The following is a 23,202-nucleotide window of genomic DNA, read 5'->3' as shown; positions in this document are numbered from 1 at the left end:
CAAGGTGGATCCTCCAGTCTCTAGATTGGCGGCTAGATCTGTAGTATCGGTGGCAGATGGCTCATCGCTGAAGGATGCCACTGACAGGCAGATAGAGCTCCTGGTGAAATCCATTTTTGAAGCCACGGGCACGTCTTTTGCCCCGGCCTTTGCAGCCGTGTGGGCACTACAAGCTATCTCAGCTTGTCTGGCTGAGATTAATGCAGTCACACGTAATTCTGCTCCGCAGGTTGCGTCTCTGACTTCTCAAGCGACAGCTTTTTCTTCCTACGCCATGAACGCAGTCCTAGACTCTGCTAGCCGTACAGCGGTGGCATCCGCTAATTCTGTGGCAGTCCGCAGGGCCATGTGGCTGCGCGAATGGAAGGCAGACTCGGCCTCCAAGAGGTTCTTAACCGGTTTGCCGTTTTCTGGCGACCGATTGTTTGGCGAACGATTGGATGAGATTATTAAGGAATCCAAGGGAAAGGACTCCTCCTTACCCCAGTCCAAACCTAAGAGACCTCAGCAACGGAAAATTCAATTGAGGTTTCGGTCCTTTCGTCCCTCCGCCAAGCCCCAGTCCTCTTCGTCCAACAGGCCGGAGAAAGGCCAGAGGAACTCCTATGCGTGGCGGTCTAAGTCACGCCCCCAAAAGGCCGCCGGAGGCACTGCCTCCAAGGCGGCCTCCTCATGACTCTCTGCATCCCCGAACCGCATCCTCGGTCGGTGGCAGGCTCTCCCGCTTTTGCGACGCCTGGTGGCCACAAGTTCAAGACCGATGGGTGAGAGACATTCTGTCTCACGGTTACAGGATAGAGTTCAGCTCTCGTCCTCAGACTCGTTTCTTCAGAACCTCTCCGCCCCCCGCTCGGGCCGACGCACTTTTTCAGGCAGTGGCCACTCTGAAAACAGAGGGAGTTGTGATCCCGGTTCCCCCTCAGGAACATGGTCGCGGCTTTTACTCCAACTTGTTCGTGGTGCCAAAGAAGGACGGATCATTCCGCCCCGTTCTGGACCTCAAATTGCTCAACAGACATGTGAGCACCAGACGGTTTCGGATAAAATCTCTCCGCTCGGTCATCGCCTCGATGTCACAAGGAGACTTCCTAGCATCGATCGACATCAAGGATGCTTATCTCCATGTGCCGATCGCACCCGAACATCAACGCTTCTTGCGTTTCGCCATCGGGAACGAGCACCTTCAGTTCGTGGCATTGCCTTTCGGCCTGGCAACAGCCCCACGGGTGTTCACCAAAGTCATGGCATCCGTAGTGGCGGTCCTACACTCTCAGGGCCACTCGGTGATTCCCTACTTAGACGATCTCCTAGTCAGGGCACCTTCTCGGGCGGCGTGTCAACACAGCCTTACAGTCGCTCTGGCGACTCTCCAGCAGTTCGGGTGGATAATCAACTTCCCAAAATCCCAGTTGACACCGACTCAATCACTGACTTACCTCGGCATGGAGTTTCATACACAGTCAGCGGTAGTCAAGCTACCGCTGGACAAACAGCTGTCCCTGCAGGCAGGGATACAATCTCTTCTTCGGGGTCAGTCATACCCCTTGAGGCGCCTCATGCACTTCCTGGGGAAGATGGTGGCAGCGATGGAGGCAGTGCCGTTCGCGCAATTCCATCTGCGGCCACTCCAATGGGACATTCTCCGTAAATGGGACAGGAGGTCGACTTCCCTCGACAGGAACGTCTCTCTGTCCCTTGCAACCAAGACGTCTCTTCAGTGGTGGCTCCGTCCCAATTCTCTATCGCAAGGAAGATCCTTCCTACCCCCAACCTGGGCTGTGGTCACCACGGACACGAGCCTGTCAGGGTGGGGAGCGGTTTTCCGCCACCACAGGGCTCAGGGAACCTGTACTCCGGTAGAGTCCTCCCTTCAGATCAATGTCCTGGAGATAAGGGCGGTGTATCTAGCCTTATTGGCCTTCCATCGGTGGCTGGAGGGCAGACAGATCCGTATACAGTCGGACAACGCCACGGCCGTCGCATACATCAACCATCAGGGAGGCACGCGCAGTCCTCAGGCCTTCCAGGAAGTCAGGCGGATTCTGCAGTGGGTGGAAGCCACAGCCTCCACGATCTCCGCAGTGTACATCCTGGGCGTAGAAAACTGGGAAGCAGATTTTCTCAGTCGTCAGGGCATGGACGCGGGGGAATGGTCTCTTCACCCAGACGTGTTTCGAGAGATCTGTCGCCGCTGGGGAACGCCGGACGTCGATCTCATGGCGTCACGACACAACAACAAGGTCCCGGCCTTCATGGCACGGTCTCAGGATCACAGAGCTCTGGCGGCGGACGCATTAGTTCAGGATTGGTCGCAGTTTCGACTGCCTTATGTGTTTCCCCTCTGGCGATGCTGCCCAGAGTGTTACGCAAGATCAGGTCAGACTGTCGTCGCGCCATTCTCGTCGCTCCAGATTGGCCGAGGCGATCGTGGTACCCGGATCTGTGGCATCTCACGGTGGGTCAACCGTGGGCGCTTCCAGACCGCCCAGACTTGCTGTCACAAGGGCCGTTTTTCCATCTGAATTCTGTGGCCCTCAACCTGACTGTGTGGCCATTGAGTCCTGGCTCCTAGCGTCTTCAGGATTATCTCAGGATGTCATTGCCACTATGAGACAGGCCAGGAAACCAACGTCCGCCAAGATCTATTACAGATCTTGGCGGATCTTCTTATCCTGGTGCTCTGATAATGGTTTTTCTCCCTGGCCGTTTGCCTTACCCACTTTTCTTTCATTCCTTTAATCCGGAATGGACAAGGGTTTGTCACTCTGCTCTCTCAAAGGACAAGTATCGGCGCTCTCCGTATTTTTTCAAAAGCGCCTGGCCAGGCTTCCGCAGGTCCGCACGTTCCTGCAGGGAGTTTGCCACATAGTCCCACCATACAAGCGTCCGCTGGAACCCTGGGACCTTAACAGGGTGCTAACGGCTCTTCAGAAACCACCTTTCGAGCCGCTGTGGGATGTTTCTTTATCACGTCTTTCGCAGAAGGTGGCATTTCTAGTGGCAGTTACATCACTCCGAAGAGTGTCGGAGCTTGCAGCGCTGTCATGCAAAGCCCCCTTCCTGGTTTTTCACCAGGATAAGGTGGTTCTGCGTCCTGTCCCGGAATTTCTCCCTAAGGTGGTATCCCCTTTTCATCTCAATCAGGATATCGCCTTACCTTCATTTTGCCCTAATCCAATTCACAAATGTGAAAAGGATTTGCACGCATTAGATCTAGTGAGGGCACTCCGGTTCTACGTGTCTCGCACGGCACCCCTGCGCCGTTCAGATGCGCTCTTTGTCCTTGTCGCTGGCCAGCGTAAGGGTTCGCAGGCTTCCAAGTCAACCTTGGCTCGGTGGATGAAGGAACCGATTCTTGAAGCCTACCGTTCTTCTGGGCTTTCGATTCCTTCAGGGCTGAAAGCCCATTCTACCAGAGCCGTGGGTGCGTCCTGGGCATTGCGGCACCAGGCTACGGCTCAGCATGTGTGTCAGGCAGCTACCTGGTCTAGTCTGCACACTTTCACGAAACACTATCAGGTGCATACCTATGCTTCGGCAGACGCCAGTCTAGGTAGGCGAGTCCTTCAGGCGGCGGTTGCCCACCTGTAAGAAGGGGGCCGTTTTCGGCTCTTTTTATCGAGGTATTCTTTTACCCACCCAGGGACTGCTTTTGGATGTCCCAATTGTCTGGGTCTCCCAATGGAGCGACAAAGAAGGGAATTTTGTTTACTTACCGTAAATTCCTTTTCTTCTAGCTCCTATTGGGAGACCCAGCACCCGCCCCTGTTCCCTTCGGGCTGGTTGTTCTTTTGTGTACACATGTTGTTCATGTTGAATTGTTCTTTTGGTTCATGGTTTTTCAGTTCTCCGAACATCCTTCGGATTGAATTTACCTTAGACCAATTTATAAGTTTCCTCCTTCCTGCTTTTGCACCAAAACTGAGGAGCCCGTGATGCACGGGAGGGTGTATAGGCAGAGGGGAGGGGTTACACTTTTTAAAGTGTAATACTTTGTGTGGCCTCCGGAGGCAGAAGCTATACACCCAATTGTCTGGGTCTCCCAATAGGAGCTAGAAGAAAAGGAATTTACGGTAAGTAAACAAAATTCCCTTCTTTTCTATTTATTTTATCTTATTATCTATTCTATATATTCTTTCTATCTATTTTCTATATAATTTTCTATATTCTAGCTATCAATTATCCTATCATATTTTTTTTTTCTCCTTTAAAAAACACATTAACAAAAACACAGCAAAAACGCATGTGTTTTTACTGCGTTATTTTGACAAACGCAGTGTTTACAGTTGTCAAAGTCTGCTAGAGGGTGCAGTTTTGATGTCAAACCTAAAAAGCAGCGTGCGCACATATCCTACAGGAAGTTTTCATTGTTTTTATGTGTTTCCAGGAGCAATACCCAAAATTCCTCTTAAGATAATCGTCCTGGCGGCTTATTTAAAGTCTGTCTTTTGGGATTAGCCAAACATGCCGTGTGTTCATTTCACAGGTGGACCAGAAGAGAACAAGCGGACTTCTACCGGACAGTGTCATCTTTTGGAGTAATATATGATGCAGACAAGAAGTGCTTTGACTGGACGCAGTTCAGAGCATTGTCTCGCCTTGATAAGAAGACCGATGAGAGCTTAGAAAAATATTTCCATAGCTTTGTTGCCATGTGTAGAAATGTCTGCCGTCTGCCACTCAGAAAGGATGATGGTAAGAGCTTCTCGCGCTTTTTATTATAGAATGTTTCTATAATCTTTGTAAGATGGTTCCTAGAAGAGATTTAGAAAAACTAAAAAGACAACTACTTACATGTTTCTTCTTTTTTTCATCCAGGTTCAGCTGATCCTTCTCTTTTTCTGGACCCAATAACAGAAGAACGTGCAGCAAGAACTTTATATCGTATAGAACTTCTAAGAAAGGTCCGAGAGCAAGTGTTGAGGCATCCACATCTTCATGAGCGTCTGAAGCTGTGTAGACCTAGCCTGTATCTTCCTGTGTGGTGGGAATGTGGCAAACATGATAGAGATCTGTTAATAGGTACAGCCAAACATGGACTCAGCCGTACAGATTACTATATCATGAATGATACTCAACTTTCCTTCTTGGATGCATACAGAAATTATTCTCAGCACAAGAAAAATGGTGGTGAGAATATGTGTTGTCACTTCCAAATGACTTCTAAAGAATATGAAGCATCTGCTTGTCACCTGGAAGGGACTAATGAGGCTGAAAAGTCAGAGATAGACACTGAAATTAAGTCTGAAGCTGTGGATGAACCAATTGAAAGTCGAATGTGCAGTCCTCAGGATCTTTCATGCGAACATTTAATTTCTCAAGTTGGCGATATGATGTCCAACAGCCAAGATGAATGTTCTCTACCCGACTCTCTAATGTGCATGATGTACGATGAGAAGACATGTAACAGCTCTCTGCTGCAAGCTGGCACTAGTGAACAGACCTCTCTTACTGCAAGCTTCATGGGCATTGAAAAGAGTGCACCAACTGATTACTCGCTAAGTAAGACCAAAGAAAGCAATTTAATACCAGAAGAGGAGCCAGTGTCCAGAGACTGCTTCCTGGGAAGCAATGCTCAGGAATGTGATCCTTTAGAAGGACAAGATTCATTAGGCAAACCATTTAACAACAATCATAGTCATCTTAGTTTGTCTGCAGGGGATGTAGAGCAACCAAATACTCCAAACATTGGTGAAAAACACTCCGAGACTCTAAATGATAATCATTTTTGTACGAACCTTGATCAATCTGCAGAGCAATCCTTAGGTCTAGAATTTGAATTTCTGGACAAAACTTATGAGGAGCCTTCAGGTCTGAGCACTAATCTTAATAAAGAAAAAAGCTGTGCCATCATTGGAGAAAGTCCTCAAAACTCAAATTGTAATCTTCCAGTGGAGGAAAAAGAGGAATGGGGGGCCGAACTCCAGGAGATTAAGGATGACCCAATTGTGAAATGGCAGAAGGAGTTAGATGACATGAAGGAACTTCCCATAGACGAATGTGGTGATGAGCACAAAGTGAAAGATTTAGGTGAGCAAAATGATGTCTCAAAGTCAGAGGAAAGTTGTTCTGCAGAACTCCTACAGGAGAAAGACTCCACGGACTCTAAACACAAAACTGGAGAAATGCTTTCTGGCCTCTTAAAGCAAAATGCTGAGGATTTGAAAGACAAAGACTTTGAGGAAAAACCCATAGACTGCTCTCTTTCTGATGGAAATGTGAAACTGGAGGTCTGTGAAGTTAAGAAAGAGAATATTGACGAGGACTGTGGTTGTAAGAGTAAGTGATTTACGGCACTTTTTCCATCTTACACTCTTGGTATAGTCTGATTTGTGCATTTTATTGTCGCATGTAAAGTCATATATTCTCATTTACATATCCATGAGTCTGTTGTGTAGTACATCACATTGAGTCTATTTTCTTCTAGCACATTTGCACTACTAAATCATTAACAACACTGTGAGGAGCTTTAACCCCTTCCCAACCGATGACATAATATTACTTCATACATGAGCGTGCATCCTTTCCTCCAGATAATGGCTATAATACAGTAATCATCTGCCCCTAGCAGCAGCAAAGGAAACTGAGCACTGCTTGCTGCGGTTACCCCCATAAATACTGCTGTCAATCTCTGATGGGTTGCTATGGCAGCCAGCTGTCTGCTTATGGCCCCTTACCTGCCATGGGGACCAGCCTGTTACTGGCATTCATTGGAGATCGTTATTTTCACTATATATAGCAGTAGTGTTGTATTGCATTATATGCTACAAGTGATTGGGCAATTGCAGGTTCAAGTCATAGTTTCATAGTGTTTACGTTTAAAAGTAGACTTATGTCAATCATATTCAACCCATGACCTAACCTATGGGGACTAAAGAATTAATGCAAAGAAAAAATGTTATTTGAAATATTTGAATCCCCCCACTCCCCTTTTTTGCTAGCTGTGTCCCCTACATGCATGTAGAAGAAGGTGCTCTGTTCAGATGAGACCAAAGAAGTAGAACTTGAACTAAATGCAAAATGCTATGTGTGGCCAAAAATTAACACTGTACATCACCATATAAAACACCATCCCCACCATCAAACATGGTGGCAGCATCATACTGCGGAGATGCTTCTCCAGCAGGGACAGGGAAGCTGGTTAGATAATGATACAAAGGCAAATACAGTGTAATCCTTGGGAAAAAAAACCCTTTTTAGATACTGCACAAAACATGACACTGGGGCATAGATTCACCATCCAGCAGGACAACGCTCCTAAACATACTGCAGGAGCTATAATGGATGGTTTAGATAAAAGCATTTTAATGTGTGAATGGCCCAGTCACAGTCCAGACCTAAATCCCATTGAGAATGTGTGTCAATACTTGAAAATTGCTGTACACAGAGTCACAGACGTCTCCATCCAATCTCACTGGGATAGAGGTGATTTGCAAAGAAAATAAACAAATTTTAGCCTCTAGATGTGCAAAGCTGGTAGAGACATCCGCCGAAAGAGTTCCTGCAGTGATTGCAGGAACAGGTGGTCCTACAAAGTATTGACTCGGGGCAGGGGGGCTGAAAACAAATGCATTGACAGAAAATAGAAAAAGTAGTTCAGCTCACCCTTCCTAAAGTCCAGGTCAGGATCGGTGTTGGTGCACGGAGCTGCCCTGGCCTCAGGCAGAATACAGACAAGGAAACTAAAGTATGATCTCCAGCACTTCAAAGAAGGTTAAAAATATTTATTGAGGTTCTATTAAAAAAGATCCATCGATCATGGAAACAGTGAGGGGGGACACATTAAGAGAAATCCAACATGTTTCAGCTAGTAGAGCCTTATTCAAGGATTGCTCTACTAGCTGAAACATGTTGGATTTCTCTTAATGTGTCCCCCCTCACTGTTTCCATGATCGATGGATCTTTTTTAATAGAACCTCAATAAATATTTTTAACCTTCTTTGAAGTGCTGGAGATCATACTTTAGTTTCTTTGAATACAAATGCATGTCACAATAAAATATTTATAAACCCATGTATTATGTCCTCTATACTTCAGAAAATGCCAATAAAATACATTTAGGTTTGTGGCTGTAACCTGAAAAAATGTGGAAAAGTTCACGCGGTATGAATCAGTTTTCAAGGCACTGTAATTGAAAGGGAACAACCGTTATTCAGGCAGATGGACTATAGTATTTTCTTGTGCTGCAGCCCTATATCCGTACTGTTTTATCACTATCTTTCATATGGCCGTGCTGACAGTCAACCTGTTTTTGCTACCATTAAATCCCTATTCCAACATAAAAATAATGCACTGACTGTCAGCGATTGCTGCAAAGTGCTGGAGGTGCATATCCATATTGCTCACACCAAGCTCTCTGTGCTGAGTAGCACATACCCCATCACCTCCCAGTGACAGTGCTTGTTAGGCTGAGTTCACATGTCCAGTAATCATCCGTTATAGAACTGATCCAGCAGCAATCAGTTGGCAAAAAAGTTGTGCAGACGTTACTTTTTTGTGTTTTTAAATAACTAATTTCAGCCGGATCTGTTTTTTAACACTGGAGTCTATGGTAAACGGATCCGTTAATTAGCCAGCCATTAACAGGATGATTACTGGACATGTGACCTTAGGCTGCGCTCACATAAGTGTCTAAGGCTAGGTTCACATTTCCGTTGTTTTGCATCAGTCACATGTGTTGCTTGACGCTTATGACTGATGCATTGTACAACGGATGACAAGAATTAGAGTTCATTGTCGGACTCCGTTGTAAAACGTGAAAGAGAGAACGATCAGCTGATCATTCACAATAGCCGGCCGCCAGCTTTTGAGAGCGAACAGATGATCTCCTGGCTCATTAGACGTCTGAGGGTGATCAGCTGATCGCTCACAGCAGCCGGCCGCCGGGTGATCAGCTGATCGCTCACAGCAGCCGGCCGCCGGGTGATCAGCTGATCGCTCACAGCAGCCGGGTGATCAGCTGATCGCTCACAGCAGCCGGGTGATCAGCTTATCGCTCACAGCAGCCGGGTGATCAGCTGATCGCTCACAGCAGCCGGGTGATCAGCTGATCGCTCACAGCAGCCGGGTGATCAGCTGATCGCTCACAGCAGCCGGGTGATCAGCTGATCGCTCACAGCAGCCGGGTGATCAGCTGATCGCTCACAGCAGCCGGTCGCCGGTGGATCAGCTGATCGCTCACAGAAGGCGGCTGCCAGGTGATCAGCTGATCGTTCGGCCGCCGAGAGAGAGCATGCGCAGCGAAATCCTAAGGATTCCGCTGCTCAAAAAACGCTACATGCTGCGTTCCTGCCGCCCTACGGTCAGTCGTTCCACAATCCGCCGCTCATACAAGTATATGGGAACAATGGAATCCGCCAAACGGATTCCGTTGTTTACCAGAGCCGCGGATTGTGACTGATACAAATTTGACGGAAATTTGAACCTAGCCTAACACACGAAGGCTATCCGATGTTTTATCAGATAGCCCTCGGACCAATGTTATACTATGCTGCAATGCAAATTCAACATGAGAAAAAAATAACCGTATGCTGCGGTTGACAGCGTAAATCAGAAAGTGCACAGCCATTTAAGTCCATGGGTGCGTGGAAATTATGTCATCTGAGTACAGGTTGATTTCTGCAGACTCATAAAATGGAGAAGATGGAGAACTTGTGTTCCCCTTCTTCTGCCGAGAAATGTGATCACACTTAGGCTGTGTGCACACGTTGCGTTTTTTACCGCGGAAACGCTGCGTTTAGAACCGCAGCGTTTCAGTGGCAAATTGCATGCGTTTAGCTTTCCCAGCAAAGTGTATGAGAAAGCCGAAAAATCAGTGCACACGCTGCGTTTCTAAACACAGCGTTTTGGATGCCAAAAATCGGTGCGGAAAGAAAAGCAGCATGTCACTTCTTTTGAGCGTTGTGGCTGCGTTCTCCCCCCATTGAAATCAATGATGCGGGTCAGAACGCAGCTACACTGTAGTTCGCTGCTTTTTTGTTGCGGTCCACAGGCTTTGTCGGCATACAGAACGCAGGCATTTACCTGGAAGTGAGGTCAAGAGGTTTCCTGTTGATCTCACTTCCTGGCAAAGTTCAGGAAAGCCCCCGGTTTCGCCAAAGTGCCTGCCCCGACCCCCCCCTCCCGAAAATCCAAGACGGCCACGCACACAGCAGCGCACCGGCCGCCCTACTCCTCTGTTTCTGTCGCATGTGCAATAACACATGCGACAGAAAACTGCTCCCCAGGCCCTGCCAGGTCACCCCCTATTCCCCCCGGCGTTCCCCGGTAACCCCCGTACCTATCACAGTGCTGATCCCCCGCGGCCCCCTCCTTCACAGTGCGCGCCAGTCACATATGCCGAGCAGCTGACAGCTTCCTGTGTTCAGTGTGAGCTGCGCTGGCTGCTGCTGCTCGGCAGTCTGTAGCTGTGACCCGGGGAGGGTGGGTGCAGATTCTTTGCACCCACTCTCCTCAAATGGAGGGTCTGCACTACTAGAAAATGGGGGACACGTTCCCTGAGCGTGCCCCCCATATTCTAGAAGGTCCAGAGGCGACGTGGGACGTCAAAAATGGATACTGCGGACCCAATTTTTTTTCTTTTCAATAAATTGGTGAAAGAGGATATGTTTTTTGGGAGTGTTTTTTCAAATAAATTTTTTTTTGGATGTCAATTTCTTTTGCTATTACTGTTAATTAGTTATGTCTGGTATCAAATAGACGCCGTGACATCACTAATTGCTGGGCTTGATGCCAGGTGACATTACACATCTGGTATCAACCCCATTTATTACCCCGTTTGCCACCTCACCAGGGCGCGGGATGAGTTGGGGCGAAGCGCCAGGATTGGCGCATCTAATGGATGCGCCACTTCTGGGGCGGCTGTGGCCTGCTATTTTTAGGCTGGGAAGAGTCCAATAACCATGGCTCTTCCCATCCTAAGAATACCAGACCCCAGCTGTCAGCTTCACCTTGGCTGGTGATCTAATTTGGGGGGGACCCCACGGTTTTTTTTTTTTTTTTAATTATTTATAAATAAAAAAAACAGCTTGGGGAGCCCTCCAAATTGATCACCAGACAAGATGAATATGTCAGCTGTGGTTTGCAGGCTACAGCTGTCTGCTTTACCCTGACTGGCTATCAAAAATAGGGGGGACCCCATGTAATTTATTTTAATTATTATTTTTCTTTGTCGCTCCATTGGGAGACCCAGACAATTGGGTGTATAGCTTCTGCCTCCGGAGGCCACACAAAGTATTACACTTAAAAGTGTAAACCCCTCCCCTTCTGCCTATACACCCCCCCGTGCATCACGGGCTCCTCAGTTTTTATGCTTTGTGCGAAGGAGGCACACATGCACGCAAGCTCCACAATTTAGTCAGCAGCAGCTGCTGACTATATCGGATGGAAGAAAAGAGGGCCCATAACAGGGCCCCCGGCATGCTCCCTTCTCACCCCACTCTGGTCGGCGGTGCTGTTAAGGTTGAGGTACCCATTGCGGGTACATAGGCAGGAGCCACATGCTGTTTTCCTTCCCCATCCCTTAGGGGCTCTGGGCGAAGTGGGATCCTAACCGGTCTCCAGGCACTGGGACCGTGCTCCCTCCGCAGCCCCTGGGGGAATCTGCTGGACAGGAGCCGGGTATCGTTAGGGACAGGCTGCTACTCTGAGGTACTCTGTGTCCCCTTGGGGACGGCGCATAGAGCGCCTGTGTTATGCACGCTGCAGCAGCTGCTGGGTGTGTTGGTGCGCCGGGACTACCGCGCTGACCGCGCTTGTTTGCCGTCCGCGCTTATAACTTTACTCCCCGGCTTTTGCGGCCTAGTACCGCATATTCCCGCCCCCAGGCCTGCCAGTCAGGGGAAGGGCGGGACGCTGCACTGGACGTCAGCGCTGAGGGCTGGAGCATACTTAGTATCCTCCTCCCCCCTCACTGAGCACCGTGGGGCACCAGATTCCCGCACTTTCTAAGGCACGCCCACGGCCCCCTCCTCCCCTCAGAACGCTGGCAGCCATTTCTATCCGCACTTCTGACGCTGGAGAGGAGAGACAACACAGCTCTGGGAGGCCCAGGCAGGGAATCTGGTGGTCACACAACCGCTGCGGGCGGTCGGTAAGCCGCACCTGTTACTAGGTGCTGGCCCCCCTGGGTGCCGAAGTGTATATTTATATGCTTATATTCTATACATTTACTCTGTACGGCCGCACTGCTTGTTTTTGGCTATATACCCTCTCTGATTGCACTCAGAGGAGACAACAGCATGTCGTCCGCAAAAAGCAAGGGTGCCAAGGCACAGGCTTACTTTGCAACCTGTACCTCATGTGCGGCTATGCTACCTGCAGGTTCCACCTACCCTCATTGTGTGCAATGCTCGGCCCCTGTGACACTCACTCAGCCGGAGCCTCTGCCACTGGTGGCCCAGGTGGAACCACCTGCTGCCACTGTCCAGGTGACAGGGACGGAGTTTGCAGTATTCGCTGACAAACTTTCTGAGTCTATGGATAAATGGTCTGCTAAGATACTAGAAGCCTTGCAGTCCAGACCGGTAACACAGGTCCCGGGCACTGTTGAAGCATTGACCCCAGGCCCCCCTCGGTTGGAGCAGCAAAGTGCTCCTGGGGCGACTCATAGGTCCCACGGTGAGGTCTCCGACACGGACCGCAGTCCCAGACCGCCTAAGCGGGCTCGCTGGGAGCTTCCCTCGACTTCATCACACTGCTCAGGGTCTCAGCAGGAGGACTCTCTGGAGGATGAAGCGGAGGTGGCAGATCAGGACTCTGATCCTGACGCCGCTCTCAACCTGGATACACCTGAAGGGGACGCCATAGTAAATGACCTTATAGCGTCCATCAATCAGGTGTTGGATCTTTCTCCCCCAGCTCCTCCGATTGAGGAGTCAGCTTCTCAGCAGGAGAAATTCCATTTTAGGTTTCCCAAACGTACAATGAGTGCGTTTCTGGATCACTCCGACTTCAGAGATACAGTCCAGAAACACCGAGCGTTTCCAGATAAGCGCTTTACTAAGCGCCTTAAGGACACACGTTATCCCTTCCCCCCTGACGTAGTCAAGGGTTGGGCTCAGTGTCCCAAGGTGGACCCTCCAGTCTCTAGACTGGCGGCTAGATCCATAGTTGCAGTGGCAGATGGTGCATCACTCAAGGATGCCACTGACAGGCAGATAGAGCTCCTGTTGAAATCCATCTATGAAGCTATCGGCGCGTCCTTTGCTCCGGCATTCGCAGCCGTATGGGCACTCCAAGCTATCTCAGCTTGTCAGTCTGAGATTAATGCAGTCACACGTGCCTCTACCCCGCAGGTTGTGTCCTTAACATCCCAGGCGTCGGCGTTTGCGTCCTACGCCATGAATGCGGTCTTGGACTCTGCGAGCCGTACGGCGGTAGCATCCGCCAATTCGGTGGCAGTCCGCAGGGCCATGTGGCTACGTGAATGGAAGGCAGACTCTGCTTCCAAAAAGTTCTTAACCGGGTTGCCATTTTCTGGCGACCGCCTGTTTGGTGAGCGATTGGATGAAATCATTAAACAATCCAAGGGAAAGGACTCATCCCTACCCCAGTCCAAACCAAACAGACCTCAACAACGGAAGGTACAATCGAGGTTTCGGTCCTTTCGGCCCGCGGGCAGGTCTCAATTCTCCTCGTCCAACAGGCCACAGAAGGGTCAGAGGAACTCCGATTCATGGCGGTCTAAGTCACGTCCTAAGAAGAACGCCGGAGGAACCGCTCCCAAAGCGGCCTCCTCATGACTTTCGGCCTCCTCAAACCGCATCCTCGGTCGGTGGCAGGCTCTCCCGCTTTTGCGACGCCTGGTTGCCACATGTCCAAGACCGATGGGTGCGAGACATTTTGTCTCACGGTTACAGGATAGAGTTCAGCTCTCGTCCTCTGACTCGTTTCTTCAGAACATCTCCTCCCCCCGAGCGAGCCGATGCTCTTCTTCAGGCGGTGAGCACTCTGAAGGCAGAAGGAGTGGTGATCCCTGTTCCCCTTCAGCAACGGGGCCACGGTTTTTACTCCAACTTGTTTGTGGTGCCAAAAAAGGACGGATCTTTCCGTTCCGTTCTGGACCTAAAACTGCTCAACAGACACGTGAAAACCAGGCGGTTCCGGATGGAATCTCTCCGCTCCGTCATCGCCTCAATGTCCCAAGGAGACTTCCTAGCATCAATCGACATCAGGGATGCTTATCTCCACGTGCCGATTGCACCAGAGCATCAGCGCTTCCTGCGTTTCGCCATCGGGGACGAACACCTTCAGTTCGTGGCACTGCCTTTCGGCCTGGCGACAGCCCCACGGGTCTTCACCAAGGTCATGGCAACAGTGGTAGCAGTCCTACACTCTCAGGGACACTCTGTGATCCCTTACTTAGACGATCTGCTTGTCAAGGCCCCCTCTCAGGTGGCATGCCAACACAGCCTGAATATTGCTCTGGAGACTCTCCAGAGATTCGGGTGGATCATCAATTTCCAAAAGTCAAAGCTGACACCGGCCCAATCACTGACATATCTCGGCATGGAGTTTCATACTCTCTCAGCGATAGTGAAGCTTCCGCTGGACAAACAGCGTTCACTACAGACAGGGGTGCAATCTCTCCTTCGAGCCCAGTCGCACCCCTTGAGGCGCCTCATGCACTTCCTAGGGAAGATGGTGGCAGCAATGGAGGCAGTTCCTTTTGCGCAGTTTCATCTGCGTCCACTTCAATGGGACATTCTCCGCAAATGGGACAGGAAGTCGACGTCCCTCGACAGGAACGTCTCCCTTTCTCGGGCAGCCAAGGCCTCCCTTCAGTGGTGGCTTCTTCCCACTTCGTTGTCGAAGGGGAAATCCTTCCTGCCCCCATCCTGGGCGGTGGTCACGACGGACGCGAGTCTGTCAGGGTGGGGAGCGGTCTTTCTCCACCACAGGGCTCAGGGTACCTGGACTCAGCCAGAGTCCTCCCTTCAGATCAATGTTCTGGAGATAAGGGCAGTGTATCTAGCCCTAAAGGCGTTCCAGCCGTGGCTGGAAGGCAGGCAGATCCGAATTCAGTCGGACAACGCCACAGCGGTGGCATACATCAACCACCAAGGCGGCACACGCAGTCGGCAAGCCTTCCAGGAAGTCCGGCGGATTCTGCTGTGGGTGGAAGCCACAGCCTCCACCATCTCCGCAGTTCACATCCCGGGCGTAGAAAACTGGGAAGCAGACTTTCTCAGTCACCAGGGCATGGACGCAGGGGAATGGTCTCTTCACCCGGACGTGTTTCAAGAGATCTGTTGCCGCTGGGGGAAGCCGGACGTCGACCTAATGGCGTCCCGGCACAACAACAAGGTCCCGGCATTCATGGCACGTTCTCAAGATCACAGAGCTCTGGCGGCAGACGCATTAGTTCAGGATTGGTCGCAGTTTCAACTGCCTTATGTATTTCCTCCTCTGGCACTGCTGCCCAGAGTGTTACGCAAGATCAGGTCCGACTACCGCCGCGCCATCCTCGTCGCTCCAGACTGGCCGAGGAGGTCGTGGTACCCGGATCTGTAGCATCTCACGGTGGGCCAACCGTGGGCACTACCAGACCGACCAGACTTGCTGTCTCAAGGGCCATTTTTCCATCTGAATTCTGCGGCCCTCAACCTGACTGTGTGGCCATTGAGTCCTGGATCCTAGCGTCTTCAGGGTTATCTCAAGAGGTCATTGCCACTATGAGACAGGCCAGGAAACCAACGTCCGCCAAGATCTACCACAGGACGTGGAGGATCTTCTTATCCTGGTGCTCTGATCAGGGTCTTACTCCCTGGCCATTTGCCTTGCCCACTTTTCTGTCCTTCCTTCAATCCGGAATGGAAAAGGGTTTGTCTCTCGGCTCCCTTAAGGGACAAGTCTCGGCGCTCTCTGTGTTTTTTCAAAAGCGCCTAGCCAGGCTTCCACAGGTAGGCACGTTCCTGCAGGGGGTTTGCCACATAGTCCCTCCTTACAAGCGTCCGCTAGAACCCTGGGATCTGAACAGGGTGCTAACGGCTCTTCAGAAACCACCTTTCGAGCCAATGAGGGATATTTCTCTTTCACGCCTTTCGCAGAAGGTGGTCTTTCTAGTGGCAGTCACATCACTTCGGAGAGTGTCTGAGCTAGCAGCGCTGTCATGCAAAGCCCCCTTCCTGGTGTTTCACCAGGACAAGGTGGTTCTGCGTCCGGTTCCGGAATTTCTCCCTAAGGTGGTATCCCCTTTTCATCTCAATCAGGATATCTCCTTACCTTCTTTTTGTCCTCATCCAGTTCACCAATGTGAAAAGGATTTGCACTTGTTAGATCTGGTGAGAGCACTCAGACTCTACATTTCTCGTACGGCGCCCCTGCGCCGCTCGGATGCGCTCTTTGTCCTTGTCGCTGGCCAGCGTAAAGGGTCGCAGGCTTCCAAGTCAACCTTGGCTCGGTGGATCAAGGAACCAATTCTTGAAGCCTACCGTTCTTCTGGGCTTCCGGTTCCTTCAGGGCTGAAGGCCCATTCTACCAGAGCCGTGGGTGCGTCCTGGGCTTTGCGGCACCAGGCTACGGCTCAGCAGGTGTGTCAGGCGGCTACCTGGTCGAGTCTGCACACTTTCACGAAACACTATCAGGTGCATACCTATGCTTCGGCAGATGCCAGCCTAGGTAGGTGAGTCCTTCAGGCGGCGGTTGCCCACCTGTAGGAAGGGGCCGTTTTACGGCTCTATTACCGAGGTATTATTTTACCCACCCAGGGACTGCTTTTGGACGTCCCAATTGTCTGGGTCTCCCAATGGAGCGACAAAGAAGAAGGGAATTTTGTTTACTTACCGTAAATTCCTTTTCTTCTAGCTCCAATTGGGAGACCCAGCACCCGCCCCTGTTCCCTTCGGGCTGTTGTTCTTTTGTGTACACATGTTGTTCATGTTGAATTGTTCTTGGTTTATGGTTTTCAATTCTCCGAACATCCTTCGGATTGAATTTACCTTAGACCAATTTATAAGTTTCCTCCTTCCTGCTTTTGCACCAAAACTGAGGAGCCCGTGATGCACGGGGGGGTGTATAGGCAGAAGGGGAGGGGTTTACACTCTTTAAGTGTAATACTTTGTGTGGCCTCCGGAGGCAGAAGCTATACACCCAATTGTCTGGGTCTCCCAATTGGAGCTAGAAGAAAAGGAATTTACGGTAAGTAAACAAAATTCCCTTCTTTTGGGCTAAATACAAGGCTAGGCACCCTTTAGTGCCACATGAAAGGCACTAAAGGGCGCCAGCTTAGAATATGCAGGGGGGTGGGACGTTATATATATGTTTGACATCCATTGACACATTTTAGGCTGTGTGCCCACAATCAGGGTTTGCAGCGTTATGGACGCAGTGTTTTCCCTGCGTCCATAACGCTGCGTTGTGCAGTAGAAGCACACTGGAAGGAATTTTAGAAATCCCGTGCCCACTGTGCTTCTCTTCTCCGCAGCATAAACTGACCTGTGGCACGGCTTCCCGAGCCTCAGCATGTCAATTTATGCTGCGGAGACAAGAGTGTTCTCTGCAGGTAGCATAGAGCTCCACAGCAGCCTGAACCCAAATCGTGGTCATGAGCAGCTGCGTTCTCCCGTGGACAACACTCACATCTCTGCAGGAAGGCTGGCACTGTGTACTGGATGTACTGTGGCACTGTCACTGGATCATGTGGTCAAAAATGCACCTGTAGAAAACGCATGGAAAACGCACGAAAAACGCATGCGTTTTTCCCAAAACGCATTGTTTACAATTCTCCCCTCTGCCAGAGGGTGCGTTTTTTTCCGCACTGAAAAAAACGCAACGTGTGCACATAGCCTAAGCTGCCAGAGTTTGATCTGACTGTCATTAGCATAAACGGCCAATTCCCTCACAAGATGGCCGTGTGAGTGCAGCCTTACTAGGAATGTAGAATGGATTTGGGAATGTCTAAGGGTACGTGCCCAAGATGCGTTTTACTTGTGTTTTTTGCTGCGTAGAGAATATAGCATTTTACAGTACAAGTAAGGTGGATGGTATCCGTAGAAATCTCCTGTCCCCTGTGCTTCTTTGTTATGCTGCGTAAATTCCCCTGCGGTGCGTTTTTCCAATCTCTAGCATGGCAATTTCACTTGCGGGTACGCTGAGTTTTCTGTGCGGTATTTCCCCATAGACTTGCATTAGATACAGAAAATCCATGGTAAAAAACGCACATGTGCTTTTAGTGTGTTTCCACAGCGAAAATGCATCAAAACACATGTAATCTGCACCTAAGAATGTCAATTCCAGGTAATTTCAAAAACAAATCAGCTTTATTTAAAACATGACGCCCCAAACAGAGACAAAAAAAACCAACACGTTAAAAACACACACATACACACACAAAAAATGAAAAACGTAATAAAAAAACGCAAGTAATTAAGGTGCAGAACTTCAACAAACCCTGATTGTGGGAATGTAGCCTAATGGTCACCTGCACAATTAGTCTAGTGTCATTTACATGTAACATTATTTAACATGAATAAGATTTTATAAATTACGTCATAATCTTTTCTTGGGGTACCATCTCACTAAACGATATACCAGCGATTCCAACCACGATTCGACCTGGTCAGGGTCACTGGTAAGTCGCTGGGATGTCGCTGGTGAGATGTCACACAATCAGACCTTACCAATGACGCAGTAACGATAGAGGTCGCAGTAGCGACCTGTATAACGATGTCGGCGGTCATTGAGACCCTGTCACAAAGCGTCAAACACAGCAATGCGCCCTGCCCTGTGGGATCCCGACGACCAAAAAATGAACCAGAACAGTGTGTAACAATCAGCGATTTCACACCAGGGGCCAGGTCGCTGCTTAGTGTCACACACAGCGAGATCGCTGATGAGGTCACGGGTGCGTCAAAAATATGTGACTCAGCAGCAATCTCGTTATGTGAGAAGTACCCTTTAGTGCGAACACTGCACATCTAAAGACATGTGGCAATGCTTCAAATACAGCAGGCCTTGATACAGCTGAATTCTTGATGTCCCTGTTTTTGGTCGAATCCCACCCCGCACCCTGGATCTCCTTGACCTTTATGCAGCGAAAATAGCCTATATTTCTGATGAAAGACCTTGACCTAAAACCTAATCCTGTACTCATCTGCGGTGTAACCAATGGATATGAAATAATGACAATAAATACCACTTGAGGCTATGTGCGCACTAGAAATGTGAAGTTTCTCAAGAAAATTTCTTGAGAAACTTCTGGGAGTGAAAGATTTCCGGACCTCCGGAAAAAATCTGCACCAAATCCGCATGCGGATTAGCCGCGGAATAGCCGCGATTTTCCCGCGGGTGGTTCCCTGCGGATTTTGCAGGCTGTACTGCCGAAATCCGCAGGGTACCTGCGGAAAAGAATTGACATGCTCATTTTCTCAAGAAATTTTCTCGAGAAATTCTTCTCAAGGAAATTTCTTGAGAAAAATCCGCACAGTGCGCACAGCTATGTTTTTTCCTCATAGAATTTGCTGGGAAATGTCTGCACAAAAATTGCAGACATTTCTCAAGAAATTTCCGCGGCAAATCCGCGGGTAAATCCGCGGGTAAAACGCACTAGTGCGCACAGAGCCTGAAGCACCTCCAAGTGCCTTTAGGTATACAGGTCCCTCACTCTATCTACTATTGATCTACAGGAGCTCAGCAGTTGGCTTCAGAGAAACTAGCACTCTTCCCAAGCTAACTAATTGTTGTGCCACCGATCTGTTTGATTAGGACTGAATATGTGTCACCACTGTGCAGACAGAGTATTGCCTCAAAAAGTTGTGCGTTACAGAACACCCAAGTTAAGGGAGCTATTCATTCTTTACACCTTTTTTATATAGTAAATCCATCCTTATAAGCCCACGTGCACACTTTGAGTATTTGGTGACTTTTTACCTCAGTATTTGTAGCCAAAACCAGGAGTGGAACAATCAGTGATAAAGTATAATGGAACGCTCTGGTTCAAGACTGGTCCCAGTTTTGTCTGTCCTACGTGTTTCCCCCTCTAGCTCTCTTGCCCAGAGTTCTGCGCAAGATCAGAATGGAGGGCCGTCGAGTCATCCTCATTGCTCCGGACTGGCCCAGGCGAGCTTGGTACCCAGACCTGCTCCATCTGTCTGTAGAGGTGCCGTGGCATCTTCCGGACCGTCCAGACCTTCTCTCACAAGGTCCATTTTTCCGCCAGAATTCTGCGGCTCTCAGATTGACGGCGTGGCTCTTGAGTCCTGGATCTTGACGACTTCTGGTATTCCTCCTGAAGTCATCTCCACTATGACTCGGGCCCGTAAGTCTTCCTCTGCCGAGATCTATCACAGGACTTGGAAAATTTTCCTGTCCTGGTGTCACTCTTCCGGCCATTCTCCTTGGCCATTTTCCTTGCCGACCCTTCTGTCTTTTCTACAGTCCGGTCTGCAGCTGGGACTGTCCCTCAACTCTCTCAAGGGACAAGTCTCAGCTCTGTCAGTGCTGTTCCAGCGGCGTATCGCCCGGCTGGCTCAGGTCCGCACCTTCATGCAAGGTGCGTCTCACATCATTCCTCCTTACCGGCGGCCCTTGGATCCCTGGGACCTCAATTTGGTTCTCATGGTTTTGCAGAAACCCCCCTTTGAGCCTCTTAGGGAGGTTTCTTTGTTTCGTCTTTCACAGAAAGTGGTCTTTCTAGTGGCCATAACTTCCCTCAGGAGAGTCTCTGATTTGGCTGCGCTCTCTTCGGAGTCACCTTTTTTGATTTTTCATCAAGACAACGTGGTTCTCCGTCCGATTCCGGACTTTCTCCCTAAGGTGGTTTCTCCTTTCCACCTTAACCAGGACATTACCCTACCTTCCTTTTGTCCGGCTCCTGTTCATCGCTTTGAGAAAGCGTTGCATAATCTGGATCTGGTGCGGGCGCTCCGAATCTATGTGTCTCGCACCGCTGCTCTTAGGCGGTGCACCTCTCTTTTTGTGCTAACCACAGGTCGGCGTAAGGGCCTCTCTGCTTCTAAGCCGACCTTAGCCCGTTGGATTAGGTCGACCATTTCGGATGCCTACCAGTGTTCTCAGGTGCCTCTCCCGCCGGTGATCAAGGCACACTTGACCAGAGCTGTCAGTGCCTCTTGGGCTTTCAGGCACCAGGCTACGGCTCAGCAAGTCTGTCAGGCTGCCACTTGGACTAGGCTGCATACCTTTTCAAAGCACTACCAAGTGCATGCTCATGCTTCGGCAGATGCGAGCTTGGGCAGACGCATCCTTCAGGCGGCTGTCGCCCATTTGTGATGTTAGGCTCCACCTACTTCTCAGTTTTTCTGTTTATTCCCACCCATGGACTGCTTTGAGACGTCCCAATGTCTGGGTCTCCCATAGGAACGATAAAGAAAAAGAGAATTTTGTTTACTTACCGTAAATTCTTTTTCTTATAGTTCCGTATTGGGAGACCCAGCACCCTCCCTGTTGCCTGTTGGCAGGTTCTTGTTCCGCGTGTTATCACCGGCTGTTGTCGTGGACAGAGTCTCCGGTTGTTCCGGTTCTTGCTCTGTTTTTACTTGTGGGTGGCTATTCTCCTTCAGCTTTTGCACTAAACTGGCTAGATCTGGTTGGTTCTCCAGGGGGTGTATAAGCTCAGAGGGAGGAGCTACACTTTTGAGTGTAGTACTTTGTGTGTCCTCCGGAGGCAGAAGCTATACACCCAATGTCTGGGTCTCCCAATACGGAACTATAAGAAAAAGAATTTACGGTAAGTAAACAAAATTCTCTTCCCCCCCCCCCATCATCTGGACCATTTAAAAAAAAAAAAAAAAAAAAGTAGGTTTAATCTGGTCAGCGCATATGAAAATTGGGGAGATTTACTGTGCCCTCATACAGCGATATCTCTCAACTCCCCCATACATATGGATGCTTGCCCTAGTGCTCATGTGTTCTCTATGGAAAGAGCGGTGTAGGCCATTGCTAGGCACCTCTGCAGTTAAAGCTTCACATAATTTAGGAGATGGGCAATTGAAATAAAATGAAACACAATCCCCTGTCACCATGTTCTAGCCTGACAAATGTCATTGCATGCAGACTTTTTTTTTCTCAAGCATTTTTTGCTGTCACCTCTGAGGCTCCTCACTTTGCATTGTCGGTGTGCGATCATTCTGCATGTGTGTTAGTGCCCATGCACATTTAATACTTAGCACCTGGCCTGGGATTTTTCTCTTTTTTTTCTCTTTCTTGTTCACCTGTCAGAAGATACCACACATTATGGCAGAACATGGATATGGAAGTCTGAACCCACAGGTTAGAGAGGATTGTGCTAGGCCGAAGTAAAGCCTTGCTTCACTTGACGTTTCTTTGCTTACCTGTGAATTTCCCAAATCACTATTTTATTAAATCGTTTTTTGTTTTTGTTCCTTTTATTATTTTTGCATTTACATATTTACAGTGGTATTATTATTTGTTACACATTCTGGATAAAACATCAAACTCTTCTCTAACCACATGAGTTTCTGTTCACTCGTCAGTTCTTCTCCATCCCTCTTTCTTGAAATAGTGAAATAGTGTAACTTGCGGTATTCTGCCTAATAAAAGAAAATGGAAACTCTTAAGTTAATGATATTTATTGTGGCTCCTTAAGGCTCCGTCACACTAAGCAACATCGCTAGCAACATCGCTGCTAACGAACAACTTTTGTGACGTTGCTAGCGATGTTGCTGTGTGTGACATCCAGCAACAACCTGGCCCCTGCTGTGAGGTCGTTGGTTGTTGCTGAATGTCCTGGGCCATTTTTTAGTTGTTGCTGTCCCGCTGTGAAGCACAGATCGCTGTGTGTGACAGCGAGACAGCAACAACTAAATGTGCAGGCAGCAGGAGCCGGCTTCTGCGGAGGCTGGTAACCAATGTAAACATCGGGTAACCAAGAAGCCCTGTCCTTGGTTACCCGATATTTACCTTCGTTACCAGCCTCCGCCGCTCTCACTGTCAGTGCCGGCACCTGCTCTGTGCACATGTAGCTGCAGGACACATCGGGTTAATTAACCCGATGTGTGCTGTAGCTAGGAGAGCAGGGAGCCAGCGCTAAGCATTGTGCGCTGCTCCCTGCTCTGTGCACATGTAGCTGCTGCACACATCGGGTAATTAACCCGATGTGTGCTGTAACTAGGAGAGCAGGGAGCAGCGCTCAGTGTGCGCTGCTCCCTGTTCTCTGCACGTGTAGCTCTGTGCACTGGTAACCAAGGTAAATATCGGGTTGGTTACCCGATATTTACCTTAGTT

The 23,202-nt window shown here is 49.4% G+C and overlaps 1 protein-coding gene across 3 annotated transcripts in view; it reads left to right on the top strand.

Annotated features, from left to right (window-relative positions):
- CHD6 (chromodomain helicase DNA binding protein 6) overlaps window positions 1-23,202 on the top strand; it is a 338,823-nt gene that overhangs the window by 302,550 nt on the left and 13,071 nt on the right. For 2 of the 3 annotated variants that reach the window (XM_075349913.1, XM_075349912.1), the window contains exons 30-32: window positions 4,487-4,695; window positions 4,819-6,279; window positions 22,177-22,227. In XM_075349913.1, coding sequence (XP_075206028.1) covers window positions 4,487-4,695; window positions 4,819-6,279; window positions 22,177-22,227 — 1,721 coding nt within the window. The remainder of the gene's footprint in view (window positions 1-4,486; window positions 4,696-4,818; window positions 6,280-22,176; window positions 22,228-23,202) is intronic. The other variant, XM_075349914.1, reaches the window with a different exon arrangement.

This window comes from Anomaloglossus baeobatrachus, chromosome 5, assembly GCF_048569485.1.
Source record: "Anomaloglossus baeobatrachus isolate aAnoBae1 chromosome 5, aAnoBae1.hap1, whole genome shotgun sequence".
Lineage (NCBI taxonomy): Eukaryota > Metazoa > Chordata > Amphibia > Anura > Aromobatidae > Anomaloglossus > Anomaloglossus baeobatrachus.
Note: the sequence above shows the minus strand (reverse complement) of the source record. Positions and strands in the feature narration are given on the sequence as shown.